This window comes from Maylandia zebra, linkage group LG20 (genome assembly GCF_041146795.1).
Source record: "Maylandia zebra isolate NMK-2024a linkage group LG20, Mzebra_GT3a, whole genome shotgun sequence".
Taxonomy (NCBI): domain Eukaryota; kingdom Metazoa; phylum Chordata; class Actinopteri; order Cichliformes; family Cichlidae; genus Maylandia; species Maylandia zebra.
The window spans coordinates 28,268,845-28,292,162 of NC_135186.1; the positions used below are offsets into that span (position 1 = coordinate 28,268,845).

At 42.5% G+C, this 23,318-nt stretch overlaps 1 protein-coding gene across 6 annotated transcripts; it reads right to left on the reverse strand.

Annotated features, from left to right (window-relative positions):
• Positions 1-32: 32 nt before the first annotated feature.
• On the reverse strand, positions 33-22,668 carry dvl1a (dishevelled segment polarity protein 1a). Of its 6 annotated transcripts, XR_001167464.3 has the most exons (17): positions 22,226-22,668; positions 17,442-17,511; positions 13,697-13,818; positions 11,035-11,153; positions 7,495-7,633; positions 7,033-7,126; positions 6,816-6,885; positions 6,560-6,699; positions 6,033-6,109; positions 5,530-5,597; positions 5,328-5,405; positions 5,084-5,218; positions 4,365-4,532; positions 4,025-4,240; positions 3,742-3,791; positions 3,073-3,111; positions 1,941-2,047 (listed from the first exon to the last, which is right to left on the reverse strand). XR_001167464.3 is itself a non-coding variant. In XM_012917789.3 (16 exons), the coding sequence occupies exons 1-16, from the start codon at positions 22,393-22,395 to the stop codon at positions 1,437-1,439; spliced, it is 2,169 nt and encodes a 722-aa protein (XP_012773243.3). In that variant the 5' UTR covers positions 22,396-22,668; the 3' UTR covers positions 33-1,436. The 6 variants fall into 6 exon arrangements, 5 of the variants coding, with proteins under 5 accessions (XP_012773243.3, XP_004546384.3, XP_012773244.3 ...); XM_012917789.3 differs by lacking the exons at positions 3,073-3,111; positions 3,742-3,791 and adding an exon at positions 33-1,444 and having other exon boundaries at positions 1,553-2,047; XM_012917791.3 differs by lacking the exon at positions 3,742-3,791.
• Between the last annotated feature and the right edge of the window lie 650 nt (positions 22,669-23,318).

Genomic DNA, 23,318 nt, shown 5'->3' on the forward strand with positions numbered 1-23,318 from the left:
GTCTCCAGGTGAGGTGAAAAATGAAGACAGTGTTTTGAACATATATATTTTTATTCATATATATATATAATAAATTTCTATTTACAATTTATTCTTCTTTTTTAGAGAAAATTAAAGAGAAAGCTTTGATTGCAAACAGTGCTTCATACTAAAGGGAGGGAAGGACAAAATGGGAAAGTGCTCATAAAACTAGTGTGTGTGTTATTTCCCTCTTGTAACTATATTTTAGGTAGATACAACAGGGATTTGCCATTGTTTTGCAAGGAGATCACCATCTGAAAGCCAGGATTCCCCTTGAAGTCACTCTGAACACAACAACTAGAAGTGACAGCTTCAACAGTATGAAGAGCCATGTCCACCAAACAATGTGAGGCTTTGGCTTTTATCACACTGACTTTTCAACAAAGTCCACAACTGAAGGAGACAAACCTGATGCTTTTGTCAAACTACTTTATCTAATCAACCTTTGAGTTTGCTTTCACAGTTTGCTGTTGTGAGTGTCCAAAGTTTGCAATCCTGCTGATCTTTAAACATGTTTAAACTAAGTGTTATGGGTGTCAGGGTTTAATCACTGACAGAAATAATGATACATTCGACAAAGCACACCTAGGACATTGAGAAATGGCCACCGTTTCATAAAGAGTGATGCCTGATTGTCGGTCAGTCATTCGTAGTAGACAAAGTATGACACCATCAATGCAAAAGGATCACATAAATAACATCACGAAAATGTTCCAGTGTATGGATTCTTCCTTTAGAACATAGGAAAGAGGTAACCTCCTCCCCCAATAACGGTAATACTTTAAACAAAATGAATGAATACGTTTTCTTTAAAGCAGGTGAGACAGTCATGCAATATGCAGCCTAGTCGAACTAAAGGCTGGCTACAGGGTCTCCCTTATGGAAATCCTCAGATTGTGAACTGATCAAGGTTAGCGTTATTAGTAGTTGGCAGGTAAGAGCTTAAATACGCCAGTGGCAGCGCCTTGACATAAGGGGAGTGGGGCCAGAGTAATGTGCTAAACTGTAGCATTATACACAAATATGAGTTAGGTGTTCCAGTCCGAGTTTTATGTCCAGAAAAAGATTCGTAGGCCATAGTTATTGGCCTGGGTCTGGGGGATTGAGATCCAGGCCCAGCCAGCTTAAAGGCGCAGAACAGAAAATATCCTAGGTAGAGTACACACTCCCAAAAATGTCTGCATGGCATCTTTACAGAAATCAGTACACTGAATACCACTCACGTTTCACAAACTGTACACGTCACGTCAATACAAAAGAGGGTTTTCAGCCAGAGGACCCCTGCTTGTGTGCGAGAGGACTACTCCTGTTGTGCTCTTGCTGCCTGTATTCCTTTGCTTGGACATCAGAGGGACAGACAGCAGGGGGCTGTGGAGAGGGCCAGTCAGTGTCTACATTCTGAAGTTTAGAGATGGTCAAAAGACTGAGAGGAAAAAGGAGAACAGGGTTGAAAGGGATCAGGGAGAGCTGTTTTGTGCTCACTGAGTTAAAAAGGCACTGTTCTGTCACATGATGTCAACAAAGAACTCACAGGGATTGCCCATAGCATGCTGGAAGGACTGGCGACTGGCGGTGAGCTCAGGAGGAACGGCTGCTAAGTCTCTCCCAGGTGGGGCTCCAGGAGGCGTGCTACTGTTGAATGAGGTCTTGGGGGCCAGACGGGCCAGACAATAAGGGGGAGGCAAGCCTGGGGGGCCGTAGGAGGAGGCATGGCTTCGCTCGCTCTGGGCACAGGAGCCTGGAGCTGGCTGAGTAAAGGCGGCGTGGCTGTAGGTGAACGGGGGGTGGTTGTTCTGTGTGACAGGGTGGCTCCTGTGTGAATGACTGTGGCTGAGACTTGACCTTGCGTGACTTTGGCTAGAGATGGCGTGGCTGTGATGGCTCATTTGACTGGCAGATCTGTCACCACGCCGCCCTCCGCGGATTCCTGGCTCTGATTCACTGCATGTTGACTTTTGACCCTTTTCCTGTGGGGATGAACGTCTACCTTTGCCTGCGCTGGGGTTGGATCCACTGCTTCGGCTTCCTGTTGATTGGGGGGGGGAAAAAAAAAAAAAAAAAAAAAAAAGGGAAACAGAGATTAACAGGTTAAGACTTCAATAGAATATAAACACCCACAAATACACAGTGAGCAGCTGCAAGTCATCAGCTACTGATGATTCACGACCGGCTACCGATAAACAAAGACAAAAAGGTCACACATTAAACATCAGCTTAATAAAGACTTCTTGAACTCCACCAGAATTAAGCATAACATGAAAAGGTGCTCGTGTTTGAAACACAGTAAAATGTGTCAATGTTAATAAATACATTACTGCACTTTGTTTAAGGTGTGACCACATTTTTTGTTATGCAGTCTAGCAAAAGTCAGTCAAGGGCAAACATGATTATCTCAGTGATTTCTGCCCCAAATTCTGATGCAGCAACTGATATTAAGGCTTTTTCTTATATTCATACAAACACTGAAACAGTCAAAGATCATAAATACAAAGATGACACACCTGCATCAGAAAGATTACCACAAAGCACTTGATGAACAACGCAGAATGACGTATTTGTCGTGTTGTCAATTTCTCAGTAATAATACGTGTCACAACTCTCAATGCTGTTAATAAACACTGCTGGCATCAGACTAATGGAGGTGTATCACACTGTTGCAAAATCAAACATTCCACGCCTCCCCTTCCACAGTGAGCCCAACAGCACTGGGTAAAGTGGTGCATGATTGCCCCCTATCAGCAAGAATGATAGCACAAGCCTCAGAGTGCTCATCCTGCATCATGCACCTCCCAGCACAGTACGAATGCATGCCTAGAGGCACAGAGAGGGAGAATCGGACGTCAGGAGAGTCACAGACAGGATACACATGGACCAAAGAAAAATTATGGGACGGGCAGAGAGAGAAAAAACAAAAAACCCAACAAAAACCTTAAAGCTACAGTATGAGACGTGGAGAACGTTGAGCACAAGAGAAAGAGAGGAGTGGCAGAATAAGATTGAATGGTAAAATAGAGAGAGCAGCAGAGGAGGAGAGGGGGTTAGCAGGCTTACCGGTTCCCCCAGTGTCCGGGGACTACCTCCTCCTTCAGTCTACCGTTGCCCAGCAGAAACAGAGGGAACAACAGAATTACACACACCTCCCAGCCCAGTCGTTCCTCTACTACCTGTCGTGTCCTAGTGCACTTTCCCCCGTTAGCTCCAAACCAACGTAACGCCGGTGGCTGTTACTGATCCTTTATATGCAAATATGCAGAAACTGTCCCCAAGATTTCACACATGCACTCATTACCATGAATGCTTGCTCTTTTCTGAACGCTCCCAAAGAAAGAAAACCATGACATTTATTTGTCACTTGTCTTCCCAAAATTTGCTGATAAACGAAACCAAAACTAACCGAAAGAATGGCAACTGGGCGAAATTAAAATATGGATGAGCCACTCAAAACAATGAAAATAAGACAGAGAGATGGTAATATATAGTTTCACATCTTTTGTCTGGGCTACGTAGTAAAAAATATACAGCAACATTACCCCTGCCAGCTACTTATACGTACCGCCCCAGCGCAGACAACAAAAACCATGCAGCACCATCACATTTTGATTCAAAAATCAAAACAAAAGATCATTCAAGAACTAATGGAGACACATGGACTTAGTGTTGATCATTTCAAGCTGGTGATTGATAATCACATGGTTGATCAGATCTGTTTTGTGTACACACCCAGTACTGCAGAGCTGTCCGCTGCATGACTCAAGATGCTCATGATTGACCTTGACAATACAGGACGCATTTTAGAACACAGATATTTATATTGTATTGAATAATGCAATCCAATGTCCACTTCCTGCCCAGAGAGCCAGTAAAGCTAACATTAGCATGAGCCAGACATTCGTTAATATGCCAGAAAGACTTCATTAATGTCGTGTTGCATGTTGAGCGAATATATTATATTAATCAACGATAGGCTGATGGAAAACTCGTCTTGCCCCTCCTTATTGCTTACCCTCACTGTGTTGGCTGCCTGCGCTCCCACTGTGGAAACTGTGGCATGGGTCTGAGTATCCTGGCGGAAAGCTCGGGGGTGCAGTGGGGAAAGGAGGGTAGGGGAATGGCTGCCCGCCCAGAGGCCAGGGGTTGCTAGTGGGAGGTAGTGGTGCCAAAGTATCCTGCTCAGAACCTCCACCACTGGATCCTTCATTCAAATTGAGTGAGGCCATGTCTTGAGGAGAGAGGGAAAAAAAGCAGCAGAGAGGGACAGAGTTAGTATAATCCTTCTATTTAAAAAGAAAATGCCATAAATGTGTGAGCTGCTTAATTAATGTAGGTGTGAAAAGTGGATGTACTTTGGCAGAGGTCCCCAAAGGTATAGTAGCACTGTTCAGAGAAGGTGATCTTATTGACAGTGTGTCTCAAGTAACCGTGCTTCAACAGACTGCTCGCGTACTTCCTCGCATCGCGCCTATCCTTGAATCCTTCCACTCTGGAGTACAGCCAGTCCACTACATCAGCACCTAGCATGGCAAAGAATGCACACGTGGACATGAAGTTCAGTTCCCTGATGCGTGGAACAGATGCTAAAAATACCACTTATATGCAGCAACCACACATCAACCACAACTGCAATAGTTAGGGCAAGCAGCACAATGCTGCAAAACCTTTGAATGAAGTTAGTGGAGCTAATGCTAGAACTACGATGCTAATGCTTTTCAGAAAAAACAAGAGTCTACATGACTTGAAAAAAAATACTTATATGATGTTGTTTGTTGTGTTTAGAAAGAGTAAACTACCTAAAAAATTATATTTTTAGATACCATGCATTTGAATTGATTTCAGTCTTGTAATTTAATATTGTGCTCTCTAGGAAACCTACTGATTTCTTTATTTCCCTTTTTTAAAGAAAAAAAAAGCCTTACTGAGTTATTTTTATTGCCCACACTCAGCACAGAGGTTTCGATCACTATGCATGCAATGCATGTCTGCACATTTCCAAGTAACCAGCATTGTTTACAGTAATACAGCCACTGTTTCTATATAAATTTCTGCATTGGGTAGATTTTCTCACCTATAACAGCATTTGCAATGGTGATCTTCAACCACATCCTGTCTCGAATCTCTAGGCCAGAATCAGGCAACTGCATCACTTTGACAATAGTTGCCATATCTGTTTTACTTACAGACAGAGGCAAGTCATCAAACTCTGAGACGGAAAAAGAGAAACAATTTTGATCATTGTGACCTCATTATTTATAGTTCAGTTACTGAGAAGTGACCTTTTATACTGGAACAAAGCAGCAGGTAACCTTTACCATAGTGAGGGTAAGGTGCAGTTAGGGCTGTGGTGTGTGAAATCCAGGCTGCAGGATCAATGGGCCTCACTGGCTCAGCTGAGAAAATAAAACAAAACGAGAAACTTTTTATAAATAGGACAAAGTGAACACGGTATGGTTTAAACATTATCAGGTCATCATTTGCGTTGCTCCAAATATTACACCACACTGTCTGTCTTACCACGAGGAATGGTGAAGTAGCTTCGGGGAGATGGGTCCCAACATTTGGCAACAGTAAGACTAATGGGACTGGATATACATAGAAAATAAATGTTACTCTTAGAAAAATCATACACAGAAATATGCTGTACTTGTTCCCTTTTTTAAAAACACCAAAGCTGAATAATCTACTGCGCATTGTCATTCTACTGCGAATAACTTTACGTAACATAATCAAACTTGTCAAATGTGAAAGCTGTCGATGGCTTTCATTTCCTATAAATCCTTTAATGTCAGCTACTCATTCTACTGATGAGCAGTCGACACTGACTAAGAAAGACGAAAGGTCAACTTCCAGGAAAAGTTGCAACAGTGTCCAACGGTCAAGCAGCATTATCAACTAGCTTTTCCTATTTATTTAGATCCTTTGATTTTCTATACAGCCCCATGACTCACCAGCACATTGGTTCTGATATTAATTAAATTTCATCTGATTTCAATAATCTTCCAAGAAAGAGTCCTTACCCAGTTTTGGAAACAATCTCTCTCAGGATCCTCACAGCGTCATCATTGCTCATGTTCTCAAAGTTGACGTCATTCACCTGATTGACAGACAAAACCAACAATGTAATTTCTTTACATTTCTCGACCATGTTTTACTAACTAAAATATTATTTTGAAGTTCTGAAGAGAACTTCGATGCGTTTATGCATTTATACTGTGCACGTATTAATCTCTGCTGTTCTTTTAGGGGTTCACATGGCTGCAAATCCTAAGGTCCTTTTGATGGAATAAACCCCCACAATCATAAAACAACCTATACTGTTTGTATCGGGGCCACAACAAATTGGAAGCGTCCATCGCAAACAGAACAAAGGATGGGGAAGGAAAAGAGAGGCAGGATTCCAAGTTTTACATAAGAGTTTAACAAGGGAACTAAATACAACCGTCATTATTAACATGCAGCAAAACCTCAGAGAGATGTTGTCACTGCAACAGCAAATTCGAGGCACAATTATTACCAGTTCAAATATCTCGTTATGGAAGCGTACCTGTAGTAGCATGTCTCCAGGTTCTATTCTGCCATCAGCAGCTACAGCTCCTCCCTTCATGATAGAGCCGATGTAAATACCGCCGTCCCCCCGGTCATTACTCTGACCGACAATACTGATACCAAGGAAGTTGTATTTTTCTGTTGAGATTAAAGCAGGGGATGAATACATTTACAAAGACTCGCTTTGGTATTGATATGAATTCTACATTAAATTCTATGACGTTAAAAAATAGGCATGGATGCAACAGGTTTACCCATGTTTAGTGTGACGGTGATAATGTTTAGGCTCATCGTGGAGTCTGTGATACTGCTGAAAGACGATGACTGGTAAAGGAAGAAGAGGTTACAGTGAGCATATTGTGAATAAAAGTGGCAAAAAGCCCATTTCAAACAATTTATTCATGTGTTTCAAGCACTCAGTGTCAATGTCACTTTCAGCAGGGGCACTGATGTGTTTTAAGAGGTGCATACCCGGTCGATCTTTGCCACTTTGTGCCTCCGTCTGCGCCGTTTGTGTCTGCGCATCAGCTGTGAAGACGAACTCTGTTCTGTGGAACTACTGAGCCTGAAGAAGAAAGTGAAATCAAGGAAAAGATGGAATATTAAATAGGGTATATGAATAAGGCCAGAGTGAGCAATTTAAGCTATTTAGTATATTCATTGGGAATTTTCCTTAAAACTCTGTGAAGGTCTATGTACACACATACAGTTTCAACAAAATAATAAATTGTTAGCCTTGCTATTCCTATTTAAATGAATTTCTAACACACGCACTATATCTGATTGTAGTTTAAGTGGTTAAGTCTGATTTATTGTTGCAAATTCTTCACTGTTTTTGCAGCTTTTATGAAAAGAAAAACAACAAATCACATCAGAAAGAAGACAAAGCGACCAAGTTAAGTGTTTCAATGGCAAAACTGGAGAAGAACTTACCTGCTAGCATCCTCATCTTCTTCACTGTCGACAAATGAGCTGGACTCCAGCTCACTGCTCATTACTGAGGCACTGTCGTAACCCATGGCCGAGTCCCTTGCAGTGCGCTCTGATTTGGAGTGACCATTGATGCGAGGGACTGTAGAGAAAAAGTGCACAGCAGCAGTAAGAGGGGGGGGGGTCATCATTGCAGGGTGAAGTGAGAATAAGAGAGCAACCAGAAGGCGAGGAAGGAAGGAGTTAATGAGAGTGGCTGGAATACAAAACAAAAATCATCTGCAACAAGCATTAAACTGTGATCTCAGGAAGATGTGGACATTGAACTGAAATATATCTTCAATTAGACCCTCCTGCAGGTGGAATAACATGAATTAAAAAAAAATGTAGCAATAAAAATGAAAAATAAACGCATTTTTTTAATACAGTACACGGATTTGTAGACTTTGCAGAAAACCAAGAAAAAGTAGTGCCCTCCCATCAGAGGAAAACTACCAGGTCTGTCTCCATACGTACATTGGCAGTGAGGTGGCGCAGTCTCAGGGTAACAGCGGATTGGCTGAAAAGGTCTCACAAGGCGAAGAGGGCGTGGTAGCCAACGTACTCGCCGAGAGCAAGCAAAACATTCCAGCAATGTAGTAGTTCCCATCGCTAGCTCCGCCCACAGGGTGCTCATTTGAAAGACGAGCTACTGCACATAAACACTCAATCAGCAGAGGGACCTGACATCCAGTGTTAAGACTCACTCAAACATATTTCCTCTCGCACTCTGCTGACTGGCGCCAGAGAAAACAAAAAAACAAACAAACAAAAAGCAAGTGTGCAGGTTCACCAAGCCAGCCTGAAAAATCTGCGTCTTTGTGCTCTGCTCCGTCTGTGCTAGCTGCTCTCTAAAAAGCCCGAGCCCCAGTCAGTCTATGCCCACCAGCTGGCTGTTGACACACTTCACAGCTTATCTACAATAGAGGAAGTGCCAGAAATAGGGAATACACAAAACGACAAACTATCAAGAGTGACGTGTAGTAAAACAAGAAGCGAGTGCTATGACTCAACAGCAAAGTCACGTTTTGAATGAATATGCGAAACTTTGAACACGGCATTATCGTGACCTTTCCGAAAGCTGTGACACTTCCAGCAATTGACTGTTTTGTGTGAACTCTGATCTTTAAAGAGAGAAACATGCAGTCTAAATAATTCTATAATCAATCGAGCTGCCTTTTGATGAGAATCGCTCATAAACAGAACCAGCCTATAAAAGCTTACACCTATTAAATAAAAATGTCACCTTGCTTCAAAAAACAAGAGCCTCCCTATTTTAACCAACTATCCATAACTCTGGAAAAACAGAAAAATAACACCAGCGTTAAATTAACCACAAAAAACAATAGAAAATATTCCAAAGCCCAACACCATCCCGGGAAATAACACAGCGAATCCCTCTCACCGCAGCTGACAGCACGCCTTCTTCCAATGAACAGAGAAAGTGAGCTGAGAGTGAGGAGAAAGTATTACCTCCTCCCTGACTCTCATGCACGCAACTGTTGAATGACTGTTAATCTGCCTCTGACCAATCAGACGATGGTATCCTCCAAAGCAGAGAGAAAATAATATGTGATTTTATACGATAAGCTGTCTTCTCCCCTCCCTTCCTCAGGTGAAAGCACTGTCGAGTGATTGAAATCACAAAAGCTTTGCAGCCCTAATACAACAAGAACAGGAAAATGAGCTGAAGACACTTTTTCATAACAGAGAGTAGTTTATGTTCACCAGCTGTTTTGCAGGCTTTGTGTAATACTTTAATACAAACATAAGTGCTCAGGCTTAACTGTGTCTTCTCTGACCTCAGCCTTGAAATCCTGACGGCTCTGTACAGCATAACATTTAATGCCACGGGAACGCTCCCCCCCCCCTTTGTTGGCCACAGTCGTCCTCTAATACAACTGGTTAAGATACAGAACACCTGGCAGCCTTAAAACAGATCATATCCCATAACTCCATGAGGTAGTCTTGCACCTGTTCTCCCTCTTAAATTTTTTAACTGCTCCATTATTCATCCTTGAATGCTACAGCGCAGGAAAGAAAACTGAGAAAGACGAGAGAGAGAGAATAGTTTGACAAGTCTGAACATTTTAACCGATCTTTGTAAAACAGCGAGGAACGCTCGCATGTGTATAAGGTGACAGGGGAATTCCTGCTGCTGCTGCTGATGATGCTGCAGGCAATGAGGCACAGAGGTGGGAGGAGGTATCTGTCTTTACACCTCGCTGTGTCACTCGGTGAAATTAAAGCTGAATTACACTTAATTGGACTTTGTTACACAAATTTATGAACCAGTTCCTCTTGGAGTTTCTCCGGGAAAGTATATGTGCTTCTAGATTGGATTGAAGTCAGTAAACACAGACAACGGGGTGGATAACAATGTATATTTCATTGAGTTTGTGATCCTTCTCACATGCAAAAAACAACAGATGTTCAGTTGGCTGTTAGCAGCAGCGGCAGCAGCAATATGTCTGTGCCAAGTCAAAAGCATCATCATGGAGTGCACCAGCGTGATCACGATGAAATCACTGGCTATGCTCATGTGCAGATAGTCTGCTAAGATAAATCTGTTCCCCATCTACAGCCCTCCATACAACCCCAACCTGATGCTGTAATCAGTGATGCTAATTGCACCACATAAATTAATGAGTATTTAGTTAATGAGCCTGGAGCGCAGGATGCAAAGAGCCAGGCTTGCTGTGAAGAGAGGACAAAGGGGAAGGGGGGAGCGAGAGAAAGAAAGCGAGAGAGAAGAGCACAGTGATTTTTGCTGTCAGTGAAAACAATGGCAGACTGCGATTGTTTATTACTTGGTGCCAAAAAACCAACTAATTTTGTCAAAAATACCTGTGTGGGACAGAAACCGGATGAAAGCGGGTACCTCTACTGATCGCCAATGTGCTTATGTGGGTAACCACTGCAAAACCTTCCTGTTCTCTGTTGTGGATAGCACAGACAGCCTCCCTTACTGAAAACACTGAGCCTGCAAATAGGAGTTCTTGCGAAGGAGCAGGAAAGTGCTGCGCCTCTCCTACCGAAGAGCTTGTAATAGAAATTGCTGTAGTCAAATGTCAGCACAATAAAGCAAATGCATTTGCACTTGATAACAGTTCTCAGGAGCTTTTAAAGTCAAGATCCAATCAATTTCTTTTCCAGATGGAATGGAGGCATTTTTTATTTCAACAGTGACTGCAACAGACTCCTGTTATAATTCAGACCTGAGAGCCACAGAAGAAACAGAAAAGAAAGACAACTACTGGCCAACTATTCCAAAAACGCTGACATACAGTGAACTTTTTGCTTTAACATAGCTGCAGTTGAACATGTACCACTTGAGCCCCAGGGACCTTTTTTCATACATGTCTACTTCCCGTCCACATTTTTTGGTGATTGACTTGTGCGGAGTATGAGAGTTAAATGAAGAGGTACTGAAAAGTAATAAGTTGGAAATGACAAGATAATTGCGTTTTTGGGATCCATCTGTTCCTGGCTGATAATACTCACGCTCAGTTTCTCGAGCTCTCCTCCGTGCGCGCTCTCTCTCTCGCTCTCTGCGGTGGCTTAGGAGAGACTCTGTACCAGTCTCTGTGTCCAGGCCGTCACGACTGCTCACTGCATTGGCACTGCAATACACGCATCGGAAAACTTCAGTCAGCTTCATAATGATGTACAAAACACAGAGTATCTCAGTCTGCCTCGCAGAAAGTGTTTCAAATGAATTCTCTAGCCAGCCTGAGACCAACACTCCCGAACATAATCCCTAGCTACAGTATACTTCTGTCTGTTATAGTATCTGTATGCCTGCCATCCAACCTTAGGGGAATATGCAACTCATATCATGACTCTGTTTCAAATTCAGTCCCTCTGGCCAAAATAGCAATTTCATTGTTCGGTGGTATGTGATGTGTTTTTCACTAAGTGTCATTAATGACCAGATACCCTGAGAGGGAGCCATTCTGGACAATACTGGCATTAATGAGACCTATTGAAAGCCCAGATGGTGCCTGGAGCATGATTGGGAGAGAGACAGAGAAGAGAATGACAGATCGCATAAAAAGTGAGAAGTGGTAGATCAGGTGTGGGCTGAGCAATAAGCCGGCCTGTGTGTACTTGAGGTCTGGAAGGAGTCTGGGGGCTCTGGAAGAGCTGGCGGGCAGATTGTTATTCTGTCAGAGGGCTGGAGACGCCGTGGCCTCAGGCACGAGGGTTAAGGGACTCACACTGCCACCGGGCTCCTAGGAAACCTGAACCCGATGAGAACTCTACTCAACCCTGTCAGTCAGTCACACGCACTTAGGCACGTATGCAACATGTATCTGACACCTGAATACCTAAATAATCACACCTGCGTAAATGTCAGTGCACGCGCACAAACAGTCAAAATCAAAGTGTATAAACAGAAAAAAGAGGCATAAAAAACCAAACCTGTGAGCAAACATCATTCCTCGTTTGAAAACAATGTTCTCGCACACCTCAGTGCCTACGTGTGGCTGACCAATGCAAATGAAAATCTCAGGAGCAGACAGGATGCCGTGTCTGCCGTGTTCACTCAGCGGGATGAAGCGCTCAATTGAGCATGCTTACATGCGCGTGCTACAGAGTACTAATGGGTGCACCTGGGCCCGGCTTCACCAGCACGGGTCAGTGCATGTATGCAAAAATCAGTGAAGATGCACACTTCAGGTGCATTTCTAGTGGAACTGATTAGAAAGCTATGTGATGATCGATGCGGTGGCCACTGCCTCGCTGTTAGCCCTGTCAAAACCTGTCAAAGGGCGCTCACCAGCCAGCCGACGGATCTGCTATTCTGGTGGGAGATTATCCGAGGCGCTAGGCTCCAGCTGTGAACAAATGCCACCCCCTTTCAATCCCCACACCTACCACCCCCTCTCCCTGTTGCCAATAGCCCCCCCCCCCTCCCATTGGGAAATGGAGATGGGTGCTTTTAATGTCTGCTAATCCGGATTACCGAGCAGAAGCACATCAGTGTGTCCATTCTCAGACCAAAACACCTATTCTGTGTGTGCTCATCAAATAGAGCCATTCACGCCGACAAACACGAGATGCATGAATAAAGCACAAAGAGAAAATGATGTGGTAATAATATTCTAGCTATTTGCAGACAGCGGTACAGGGGGGAAGGCTGGATTCATTTCAGAAAGAGGGGAGGTTCGCGATAGGGAATTCACCATGCTGTAAAAAGGCCTGGCTGTCTGACTCAAAGAGCGAAAGAGAAAGAGAGAGCGAGGCACGGAGGGGGCGGGTAAAGGGGCCGGCAGACAGTTTGCTGTTTTTTCCACAAGGTGGCGGTAGTCAAAGCTGGCTGGGAACAATAACATCATCAGGCCAGATGACAGCCAAACAGGAGTGAGCAGCCCATAGAGGGCAAAAGAGAGCTGAGATGTCAAACAGTAGATAAAGAGATACACTGAGACATGACAGATTGCATGTTCTCAATATAGAGCCTCAGCTATATTGCTCTAGTGCTGTAATGGCAATGACTCTTGGCCTCCACTGCCCCCAGCCCTTTTGGCTATATTTAGGAAGGGACTTCTCCTTAGTGATTACAGTTATATTTTTTAAATCTGCTGGTTTTAAGGCAAAGTCTGGACTCAGGTAGCCATAACGTTGAGAAAATCTCAATTTTTGAGTGCTTAAGCAATAATATGATTCAGGCCACATGTGCTTTTTTTTTTAAGAGTATGGATGAATGCTCTTAGTGACTGAATACAATGAGCCTCACTTGAGTGCCAGTATTTGCCTGAAGAGGTTTATGCTGTCAAGGCTATTTCAAGAATCAGCCGCCCAAGCAGCATGCGCATCGTGTTTACATAGACAAGCGGAGTAACGCCTTACTCCATGGCTGTGTGGGCGGGAATATATACCCAAGTGGGAAAAATACTCACGCCTATGCATATTCCCACACTGTAGTGTTAGCACATACTTCATGCTATATTCACACAGCGGCGGAGCGACCGTCTACACTCCCCATGTGAGCCTGTGACGATAAATCTCTCTGTGGCACGTTCCACGTTCTGATTAGCACATATAGCGTGCTGTGAAATGAAAAGGTCAACCGGTACGCAGGGCTGCGTGCTTGAATACATCTGCCTACACGAGTGTGTGTAATTGTGCATACATGACGAGCGGCAATCATCCTACTCACTGGAAGGACGGGGGCCGTGAGTCCCCGATGCCCCCTGTTCTCTCGAGGGGTGGGGGAAGTTCTGGATGGCTCTCCGTGCATTGAGATCCTCCATCAGAGTGTGCACTCTCTGCCAGGACCAACTGAAAAAGACAGGTTGGAGGAAACAAAATTATTCATTACAGATTAGACATATTCAGGTCAAAGACAAGCACACGTTATACCGTGCATATTTTATTGTATTCTATAGGCTGCATAGTGTGGACACAGAACTAGAAGAAAGAAACTCTGTAACCACGCAAACTCAAAGATAAACTCAGAGACAGACGTCTCTTAAGCGCGAGTCCACTCAGGGGAGGCTGTGAAATTGAGATGTGGCAAAAAGGCCTACCGATGACTTCTGGCTATGCTTATACAACTTGAGAAACACTGCAAGCTACTTAGAAACTTAAAAGACTTCTGTTCTTTTACTCAGCTGAGTGTCGGTACAAAGGATGATGTACAATGACCCATCCTTTCATCTGAGCCAGAATAATGAAAGTTAAAGCAGACAGGCGAGGAAAGCCCAACAACTCTGTGGGCTGTGATTATTCTAATGCAAGCCTGGGGGTTCACAGGCATCGCTATGGTGCCACTCGATTCTCAAATAAAGAGTGGGATACTTTTCTTTTCTCCATTACAACGGATATAAGTGTTACTGCAATTTCCATCACCTTCTGTGCCTGCCGTGTACTGACTTGCTGGCTTTCTTCTCGAAACATCCTAAGAAGGAGCAGATTTCTCTCTGGTCCTTGGATCTCCAGTTTTATAGAAATTTGTTTCTATTTAAAACAGCGGCTGGTGACCAAAATGCTGTAATTCTAAAGAAAAATCAATGACATAAAAACATAGGACAAGCTGACAGAATTGAACAAAGGAAAAATAAAATGAGAAGAAAGAGAAGCCAGAGAATAAAATGTTTTAAACTTCATTCAGGTTTTCAAACAGGTTTTTAAATGTCTAATGTTGGGGGGGGGGGGGGGGGGGTCCTGCTGTGACTGGGCAGTTTGTTCCAGAGTTTAGGAGCAGCCACAGGAGACGCCTGATCTCCGCTATGCTTTAATCTGGACCTCAGGACAGCTAGGAGCTTCTGGTCCGCAGACCTCAGTGAGCTTGAAGGAGTGTATAACTTTAAAAGATCAGAAAGGTACGAAGGCGCTAACCCATGCAGTGCCTTAAAAATAAATAATAAAATCTTAAAATCAATTTAAAAACCGACTGGCAGCCAGTGTAAAGATGCTAGTATAGGACATATATGGTGGATGCATTTATTACATTATTTTCCTTCTGGCTTTGAGAGTTTTTTATGGTAGACCTTGAAGAGAATTCCTGATATATTTTTTCCCAAATACTTTAAAATGTACACACTGGATTATTTTATCTAAGGCCTTAATCAGAATCAGAATCAGAATAATTCCAAAGGAAATGATGTGGTTACAGTTGCTTTAAGAACAACAGTAACAGATTTAACTAAATTAAATAATACAATATATTACAAAGTCACAAAATATAAGAAAAAACTCTAATATACAAACAGCTCAATTATAAATATCCAGAATATTACAGAGATTAAATATATATGATTGAAATTAACTTAATGAACGTAACTAATTTTGGAAACACTGGACTTGCTAATCACACTGACATAAATATGTGGACCAGGTTAATCTTCATATTACAGCCAGAATCTCTGACGGCCCAAATACGGCACATATTCCAAAAAGCACATCAGATAAATTACAGAGTATTTCAATCTAGCCCAATCTGGTTTGCAAGGACCCTCCCTGGGTATGTCTTTAAATTCCATTAAAATCACCAATAAAATAATCAAAAGCACAAACTTCTTCGGCAATTTACATAATAACGTCCCAAAACTGTAGCTTTAAAAATTGTTCGAATATGAGTGTAAAATGATTTCAGCCATGTTCCATCTTAGGTTCTGCAGCTCCCCCAGCATCATAGGCAGTATTCTTAATTATTAATGCATTACGATTGATCTGACATTGCCCCACGAGCAAATGTTTATCTTTTCATTTTATACTAAGTTTAATAGCACAGAAATTTTCCTTCCTTTTGAAATGTTTAAACATGCAAGAAAAATAAGTCTACATCAACCTCACCGTATATGTAGTCTAGTTAGTGGAATCTAATATATTTTTAATTGATTTATTGTCTGAATAACTATTAGAATAATAAGTCCAGTTAGCATGTGTGGCTAACATACGGTGTGCAGGTGTTTTAATCACAAGAATTTTTTAACAAGGAAGAAATAATGACTGCAGAGGAAATGCTGTGCAGCGACACCACAAATTGTGATTTTCTTTCTAAAACGAATACATCAGTCACTTCACCTGCAAAGTTTAACATTAAAATGATAAACGAGAAAGAAAGAAAACATAATAAAGTGTAAAATCATCAAATCAGTCTGCTGAGAGCTCTTTGAATAGCAACACATATTTGTGAAAACGGGAGCTGGACTTAAATAAAATGTGGCGCAATCATGAGGAAACATGTACATATTAGGACTAACTGTTATATAACAGTTGACTAACTGTGACCACACTTAGTCACAAGTGGAGGCTATTGTGAGAGAGTATCGACAACAATTAAGTGTTATTGAGCAAGACAGTCGCTAACAAGTACACAAACACCACCATGTGGCTCTCTCTGACCTCTGACCTCCCCAAGCGGAAAGAAAAATAATGAGTTTCCCCATAGGGATCAATAAAGTACGATCTATACAAGACATTGTTAAAAAAAACAAAAAGACACTGAGCAAATTAAATTACAGACCTTCAAACTAATTTAGAAATCTTTGCTGCTACTTTTGGATCAATATTTAGAGACAGACGTTCTTTGTCCTATATATATATATATGACTGATTAAGGTGTAAATCCTTCTCTAATAAAGATAGACTGATTTAATTTGGCATAGCCTATTGTCTCTGTAGACATGGGTTCACGGTGCTGTTTGTCTTCAGTAATTAAAAACACTAGAAATACACAGTGTATGTGGCCAAAGGATTGCAGCAGATTAGGGCTATCAAACTCATATAGTTCATAAAGAAGTACAAGTAACTGTAAATTACCATCCATGTACAAAAGAGATGAATAACTTCAGAAAAACCAAAGCAATTCCAACAATATGTCTCATATTCTTTCACATTTAGTTACTGTTACTATCATTACATGTGAATGACAACATATTGATCGCCATGCATCTACAAAGGCACCAAAGCTAAACTAAACAACGCTTTTATCATTCAAACAGCTTGTGATCTACAAATGAGCTAAAATAATAACAAATTTCCACTCCAGTAGCATCATCAGCTCTATTCACAATGCTGAGATTTCATTGTAAAACTATAATTATTAATAACTTCTATGCAATTTTTACACTTCGCAAAGACACCCAGCTTGACTGCACCACTGAATGGATTTCATGGGTGTATGTTTGACCCCCCCTGAAGTAAATGGTCATTTTAATGGTCAACCTAAACCAGCTCTTTTGTTACCAGGGCCTGGTTTAATATCTAATGGATTCACTCACACCTTTATAGCACAGATGAACAATAGCTTAAGGTGAAGAGTGTTTGATAACTTATGTGGAGGCGTTGCATTTTAATATGTACATGATCTATGGGTGCTCCACATATCTTTGCATAGAGCTGAGACTACACAGCCAGGTGAACAGGGGCAACACGGATGAGCCATCCATCTCACTTACCCAGGACACTACTCTCCCGTTGAAGCATGGCAGCTTGGCGTTGTCATCAGAGATTTCTTCTTTGACGACCCTAGGGAGCAGGCAGACAGATACAGTCAGGCTCACTAACCAGTGGTCGGACACAGAGTTGGCTCAACAACACAGCATGGGTCGACCTGCAATGTTGCCCCACGCTGAGTGACATTCACGCACTGAAAGCCACGTTTTCAACATTGTTTTCGATCAGCTTTGCACCCTTTGTAGCATGAAGCAAGCTCATAGAGTAGCGGTGGTGCTGCATTCAGTTTCTATCCTTGATTTATAAATATCATGGCTATCAGACCACTTACCCTGAGCACAACAATGTAACAACAGCTCTGCCTACAAGGGAGAGAACTATAAATCAGATAGATAGATAGATAGATAGATAGATAGATAGATAGATAGATAGATAGATAGATAGATAGATAGATAGATAGATAGATAGATAGATAGATAGATAGATAGATAGATAGATAGATAGATAGATAGATAGATAGATAGATAGATAGATAGATAGATAGATAGATAGATAGATAGATAGATAGAGTAGGAAATGCCTCATAACTGCGACAACGAGGCGTCAAGCGTGTATTAATAGGGTGATCCTGTGCGAGCGCCTCCTTCAGTTTGGCTGTAAATTCCCAACAAAAATACCTCCCAGTTACCCTTTGACCCTCTGGGAAACAGTTCAGCAGCAAGCCGTCACCACACCTGCTCAGCTTGTGTCACACAGATCAGGCCTGGAGCTTGCTGAGGGGCAGGAGACGATCTGGCAAAACACACTCTGACACAAGTCACGGGGCTCTAACATCCTAATATATTTACCAGATTCCACTGTAACTCCCTGGATGACTTTATGTGTTGTATGTTGATTGTTTTTTGAGAAGGATTTTCCTGGAAAGGCAGCAACTAAGCATTTCTGAGTCTGTGGAGATCTCACGTAAGCTTCTTGGCTTTGAACATGAAAAAGGGAGAGGCATGACTTGAGAGCAGCAGGAAATCCAAAGACGATTTTATGCAGCGGTGTCTCTGACAGCGACTTTACAGCTTTTTTTTCTCGTCCTGTTTTGCCAGAACGTCCCTGCAACTGAAATGATTAGCCAAGCTAGTTGTGTTTTTGTGTGCACTGCCGCTGTGGGAGCTGCATTGCTGGGAGTGGTGGACAGAGATAACGTAGCCTTGTGGCTGGAACTGACGACCACAGAGTCTGCTGCTGTGGCATGTTCCACCTCAGGGAGGAAAAGGGAGGGAGGTGAGGGCCGAGTCTGCCGGCCACTCGTTAGGTAGGAAGTGTTTGCATCCTCTCTCTCAAGCTGCATGACCAGCTGTACAGTGACTTGTGAGGATGTGGGAGTGGCCTGTATAAATAAAATAGGAATGATTGCTTCTTCCTAAAGTTTGACAAAAATAAGGATTTCCATTCACACATTTGACCTGTGCAAGTGTAGTTTATGCTTTTTGGCGTGCAAAATACTTTCGCTTTGTGTTGTAAGATATGAGCTGAGACGCAATTCCAATGATAACAGCTGATGACTTTAACATCTTCCATCTGATATCAGGACCTGCTTTAGTTTCACTTCTGAACCCTAAGCACAGACGCACAAATGTACGCACAAACACACACACACCGTAAACCCTGTTTAGAAAGCAATGTGTCTGGTGTGGGCTGCTGTCAAAGATCTGACTTCTTAGGGCTGACAGCTTAAATAGGTCTTAACAGATTTCACAGGATAATGACTAGATTTACCCCGGTGATCGTGGAATATTCCGCCGCTGGTGATATTTGTGTAGCTGGGAAAGATTAGATGTGTTTGTTTATGCTTTGAAAGACAGAGGAGGGCTAGGTTAACTTGCAGCCTAGAACAGAAACCAGAGGTGGGAGAATCCAGCCACCTCAGACCAGCCATCCAATGACTTTGGTGGGCTCATGCTAATGACACTTTAAACAGGGAAGCAAAATATTTGTAGTCAAACAAGTTTGTGAACAGACTGACTTCAATATGCCTCCGGGTCTCACTCAGTAAACACCTCAATTCAAGTTTAACCATGTGTAAAGCTGGTAATAATAGCAAGTGTACTGTCAATGGCGCGTGACGCTTAAAATCACAAAGTTCATAAGTTTCAGTTCAGTATGTGATTGTTATCATTGCAGTTGATGCTATGACATCAGATTCTGGTATCACCTTCAAATCTGTCACAATCTGTAAATGATAAAAGCAAGCAAGGAGTGACGGGAGTGCGTTTGTGCAAAAAGCTGCAGATTTTTGTCCTCTAACTACAGCAGGAGAAAGATCCCCTTACCAGCCCCCTATTTTCTGAGGCACAAACAAGACTGTTTCTTTCAGACCTTCAGCTTGGCTGCTTCCTCAGCTCCAGAGCGCCTCTGTGACTTGCATTATAGTGAGGTTTCAAACCCACTCACCACCAGTGGCAATGACAAAACGCCATATCATCACCTTGAAGTCTCCAAAAAAACCAAGTGGGTTGCTTCAAAACAACCCAGCCAATTAGCTTCCTGTCTTATGAATATGGATGAGCGAATGAATATTACTGACAAAAAAAACAAACAAAACAACTGAAGTATGAAATGTGTACACGAAATGTTCATCGCTTAATTTGCTGTGCTCTGTTCTGTGGATGGAAATGCCACATCCCCTAGTTACACGTTTTCCATGCAATTCCAAAGGGACCTGAAACGGCACGTTCACCGCGGTAAGCCGAAGCGGCCGGGGCGCAAACCGTTTATCAAATTTGTGTGGCCATTCCTTAAAGAGCTGATATGGCCAACACAAATGTAGTTCAGCAATCCCATAAGAAAATGGCAGTTTTCTCCCCTGCGCACCAGGGGGTCTACTACAGAGAACCTTGCACTGACTGCTCATTTACATTTCAAACACTGTCTATAACTGCAAGGGATTTGATGTTTTCCCTCTCTGCTCAGCAGTCTTATTCCTCCCTTGCTAATTCTCCAGCAGCCATACTGTCTGTGTGTATGCAGTGCAGCCAGCACGGCTACCACAAAGCGCTGCTTTCCTCTGTGCCTTTGACTGAGTTTGCTTCCATACTGTGCCAGTACCATACGGCACTGGACTCACAGAGCCTGAATATCCAAGCGTAACTCAAAGGCAGGAATGCTTGTAGAAATGCCTTTGTAATATCTACATGGAACTCGACCCTGTCCAGTTCACAGTGTAATATGACTGTGTGCTTTATGCTTTGTAATGCATATGCAGGAAAAGAATCTACGAGGCTGTGAGTTTAGCAACTTGGAGTCATGTCTCTATGTGGAGAGAGCAAACACGCTTTGTTTGTTTCCATAATCTGCTTGTCGATCACCTGAGGCCCAGTGAGCAGCCCGGCCTGCAGCGCAAGACAGGCAGGAAGCCAGGCCTGGGGACAAAGCGGCGCACCAAGACTAGCCTGCAACCAGGAAGAGCCAGTTTCCCTCACAAGGTCAGGCTGCAGTGGAAATGCATGACGTTCGGCTCTGTAGACACTGCCTGCCTCTGCATTTCCTCAAATCATTTTTGCGATTACGCTGCTAGATACAAATGTACGTAGGCCCGTGTATGACTCCTCAGATTGGAATGAGAACAGTCACTGACACAAATATGTCATCCTCAGCAGAGGCCTGACACAAGTTGATCTTGCTGACCGAGAGAACTGGAGAGCTTTGTAGACCTCGTGTAACGCCTGAAAACCAGGATGGGTTGACAAAAAGAGGGGCAGAAAAAAAAAAGAAAGACAAGACTAAAACATGGAGGAAATATTTCTGTTCTGACATTCAGTGAAGGAAGTGAAGGTAACTACATTTTTAGGGTAGGATAAATAACAAAATATTCACATTTAAATCTTTTGCGTACACCGTTATTTTACCCAGCATGCTGTCCCCATCAACACCCCCTATTTTGCTTCTACAGACAATCTACATCATAATTACCATTAGTAAATTAAATTACCCATGTCTCTCTCATAATAACATTAAATGATAAAAGCCAGTGAATTGTAGGATATAACTAGATGGCAGACAACTGCACCACCAGCACGCATTATTTAACTTTGATGTTTTCCTTAGGAGCTCTGTAATAACACAATATATTACAATGCTGATCAGAAAATTTAGCGAGACAACTACTTTAAGGACTGAATGCTGTTAGAAGAATTATTCAGAAAGGTGATAAGATGATGCACAGTCACCATCACTGCCAAATTGCCTTGGGATCCACCTGCAGTGCACAATATGTGTTAGTAAACAAATACAACCATATAATTCATTAATAAATAAATATTTTTAATGGTTATTTCGAACCCTGCTAAAATTATAACCAGGTACTGGGAAATAGACCATTACGAAATCTGAGAAGTTGAATATTGAGACCTCGCCAGCATTGCTCTGACAGTCATATTCCACATGGTTAATATATTGAGGTTAATATGAGAAGCAGGGGTCTGGCTCTGTGTAATGCACGCAGGTCTGCGTCATTAGGGCTCTGGACAGATCTGGTACAACTTCAAACCCTCAAGTGTCTCCTCCGCTGAGCACAGGGTAGCCTGTAATAATGAGCAGGTGCCAAGAGCAGACATGGAAACAGACACGGTTCTATATAGTTTTGCGCACATGTAGCAATCTGGCAGTCGGGATCGTTTGATGTTGCCTATAATGATAGCTGTAATAAAAGGTGTAAATACACACCGCAGCAAATAGCAAATGAGCCACACGAACAGGCTAATAATAATAATGATCGCCGACAGTAGCCACTTACCCAAAATCCTGGTCCATGGATTTGAAGAAGAATTTGTAGCTGTTGACCGGCCGATTGTTGAGGACATTTTTAAAATCCGCTAATGTGACTTTCTCCGGAGGAACAGACAGTTTGACCAGATAAGGAGTCTCCTCCTCGTCAATGTGATAAATTATTTTAGTCTCCGCCATGAGAGTGTGAAAAGGGGAGGACAATCATGGGAAAGCAAAAAGGGTTGGCAGCGCAATAAACAGGCCTGCTATGTTACCAGCTACCCGGAGAATAACATAGCAGCGTTCCCTAATATATAACCCTGTATAGCCCGCGACGGAAAATACAACTCCGTGCCTTTGACAAACACAGCGAAAATCCAGGCATAATCGCGTTATGAGTGCCTGTATTCCTGCTCCAGTGTGAGTCGGTACGGTGGCTCTCTCGGCACTAAAACAGGAAGGGACAGTCCACATCCTTGCGATATGGAGTTGGGAATATTGCTATTTTTCACAAGCTAATTGGTTAGACAGTGCTGTCATCTAGCGGTGTATCTGGGGTGTGCGCGGGCCACCTTATACAACACACTCACACAGCTTCCTCCACAGTAGCCTACAGTCATGACATAGAACAAAGGAGGATGTGCAGCGGCCCAATGAAGCATGGATACTGCTTTCCTGTTATTATAATTGACTTTATACTGCAGTTCTTATTGCGTAAAGCAGCGTCACTTAAATTCAAGCTTTCATCCGATATTTATTCATCAGTTATTTTTATTCTTATGAAAATAAAGGGAAGCCCAAAATATATGAGGCCAAAATTGTCTTATTAGTATATTGTAGAAATAACATACTCATGCAGATTTTTCTTTTACTTATTCATCACAAGTTTCTTGGTCATCCGTTCACCAGATTAAGTGGGCTAATGTCTTTGGACTCTAGAATGACCAGGTGTCCCACTTGTGGTCTCCATCTCATATACCAAGACAAATACCCAATATTTTGATTAGCTCTTGTTAACTTTGATTTCACAAGAACAGATGTGGAATGATAAGGGGTGGATGCACACCTACTGAAAAACTAACAATTGTGAGAGAAAAGGAGAGTACAGGAGTCTTTCAAGT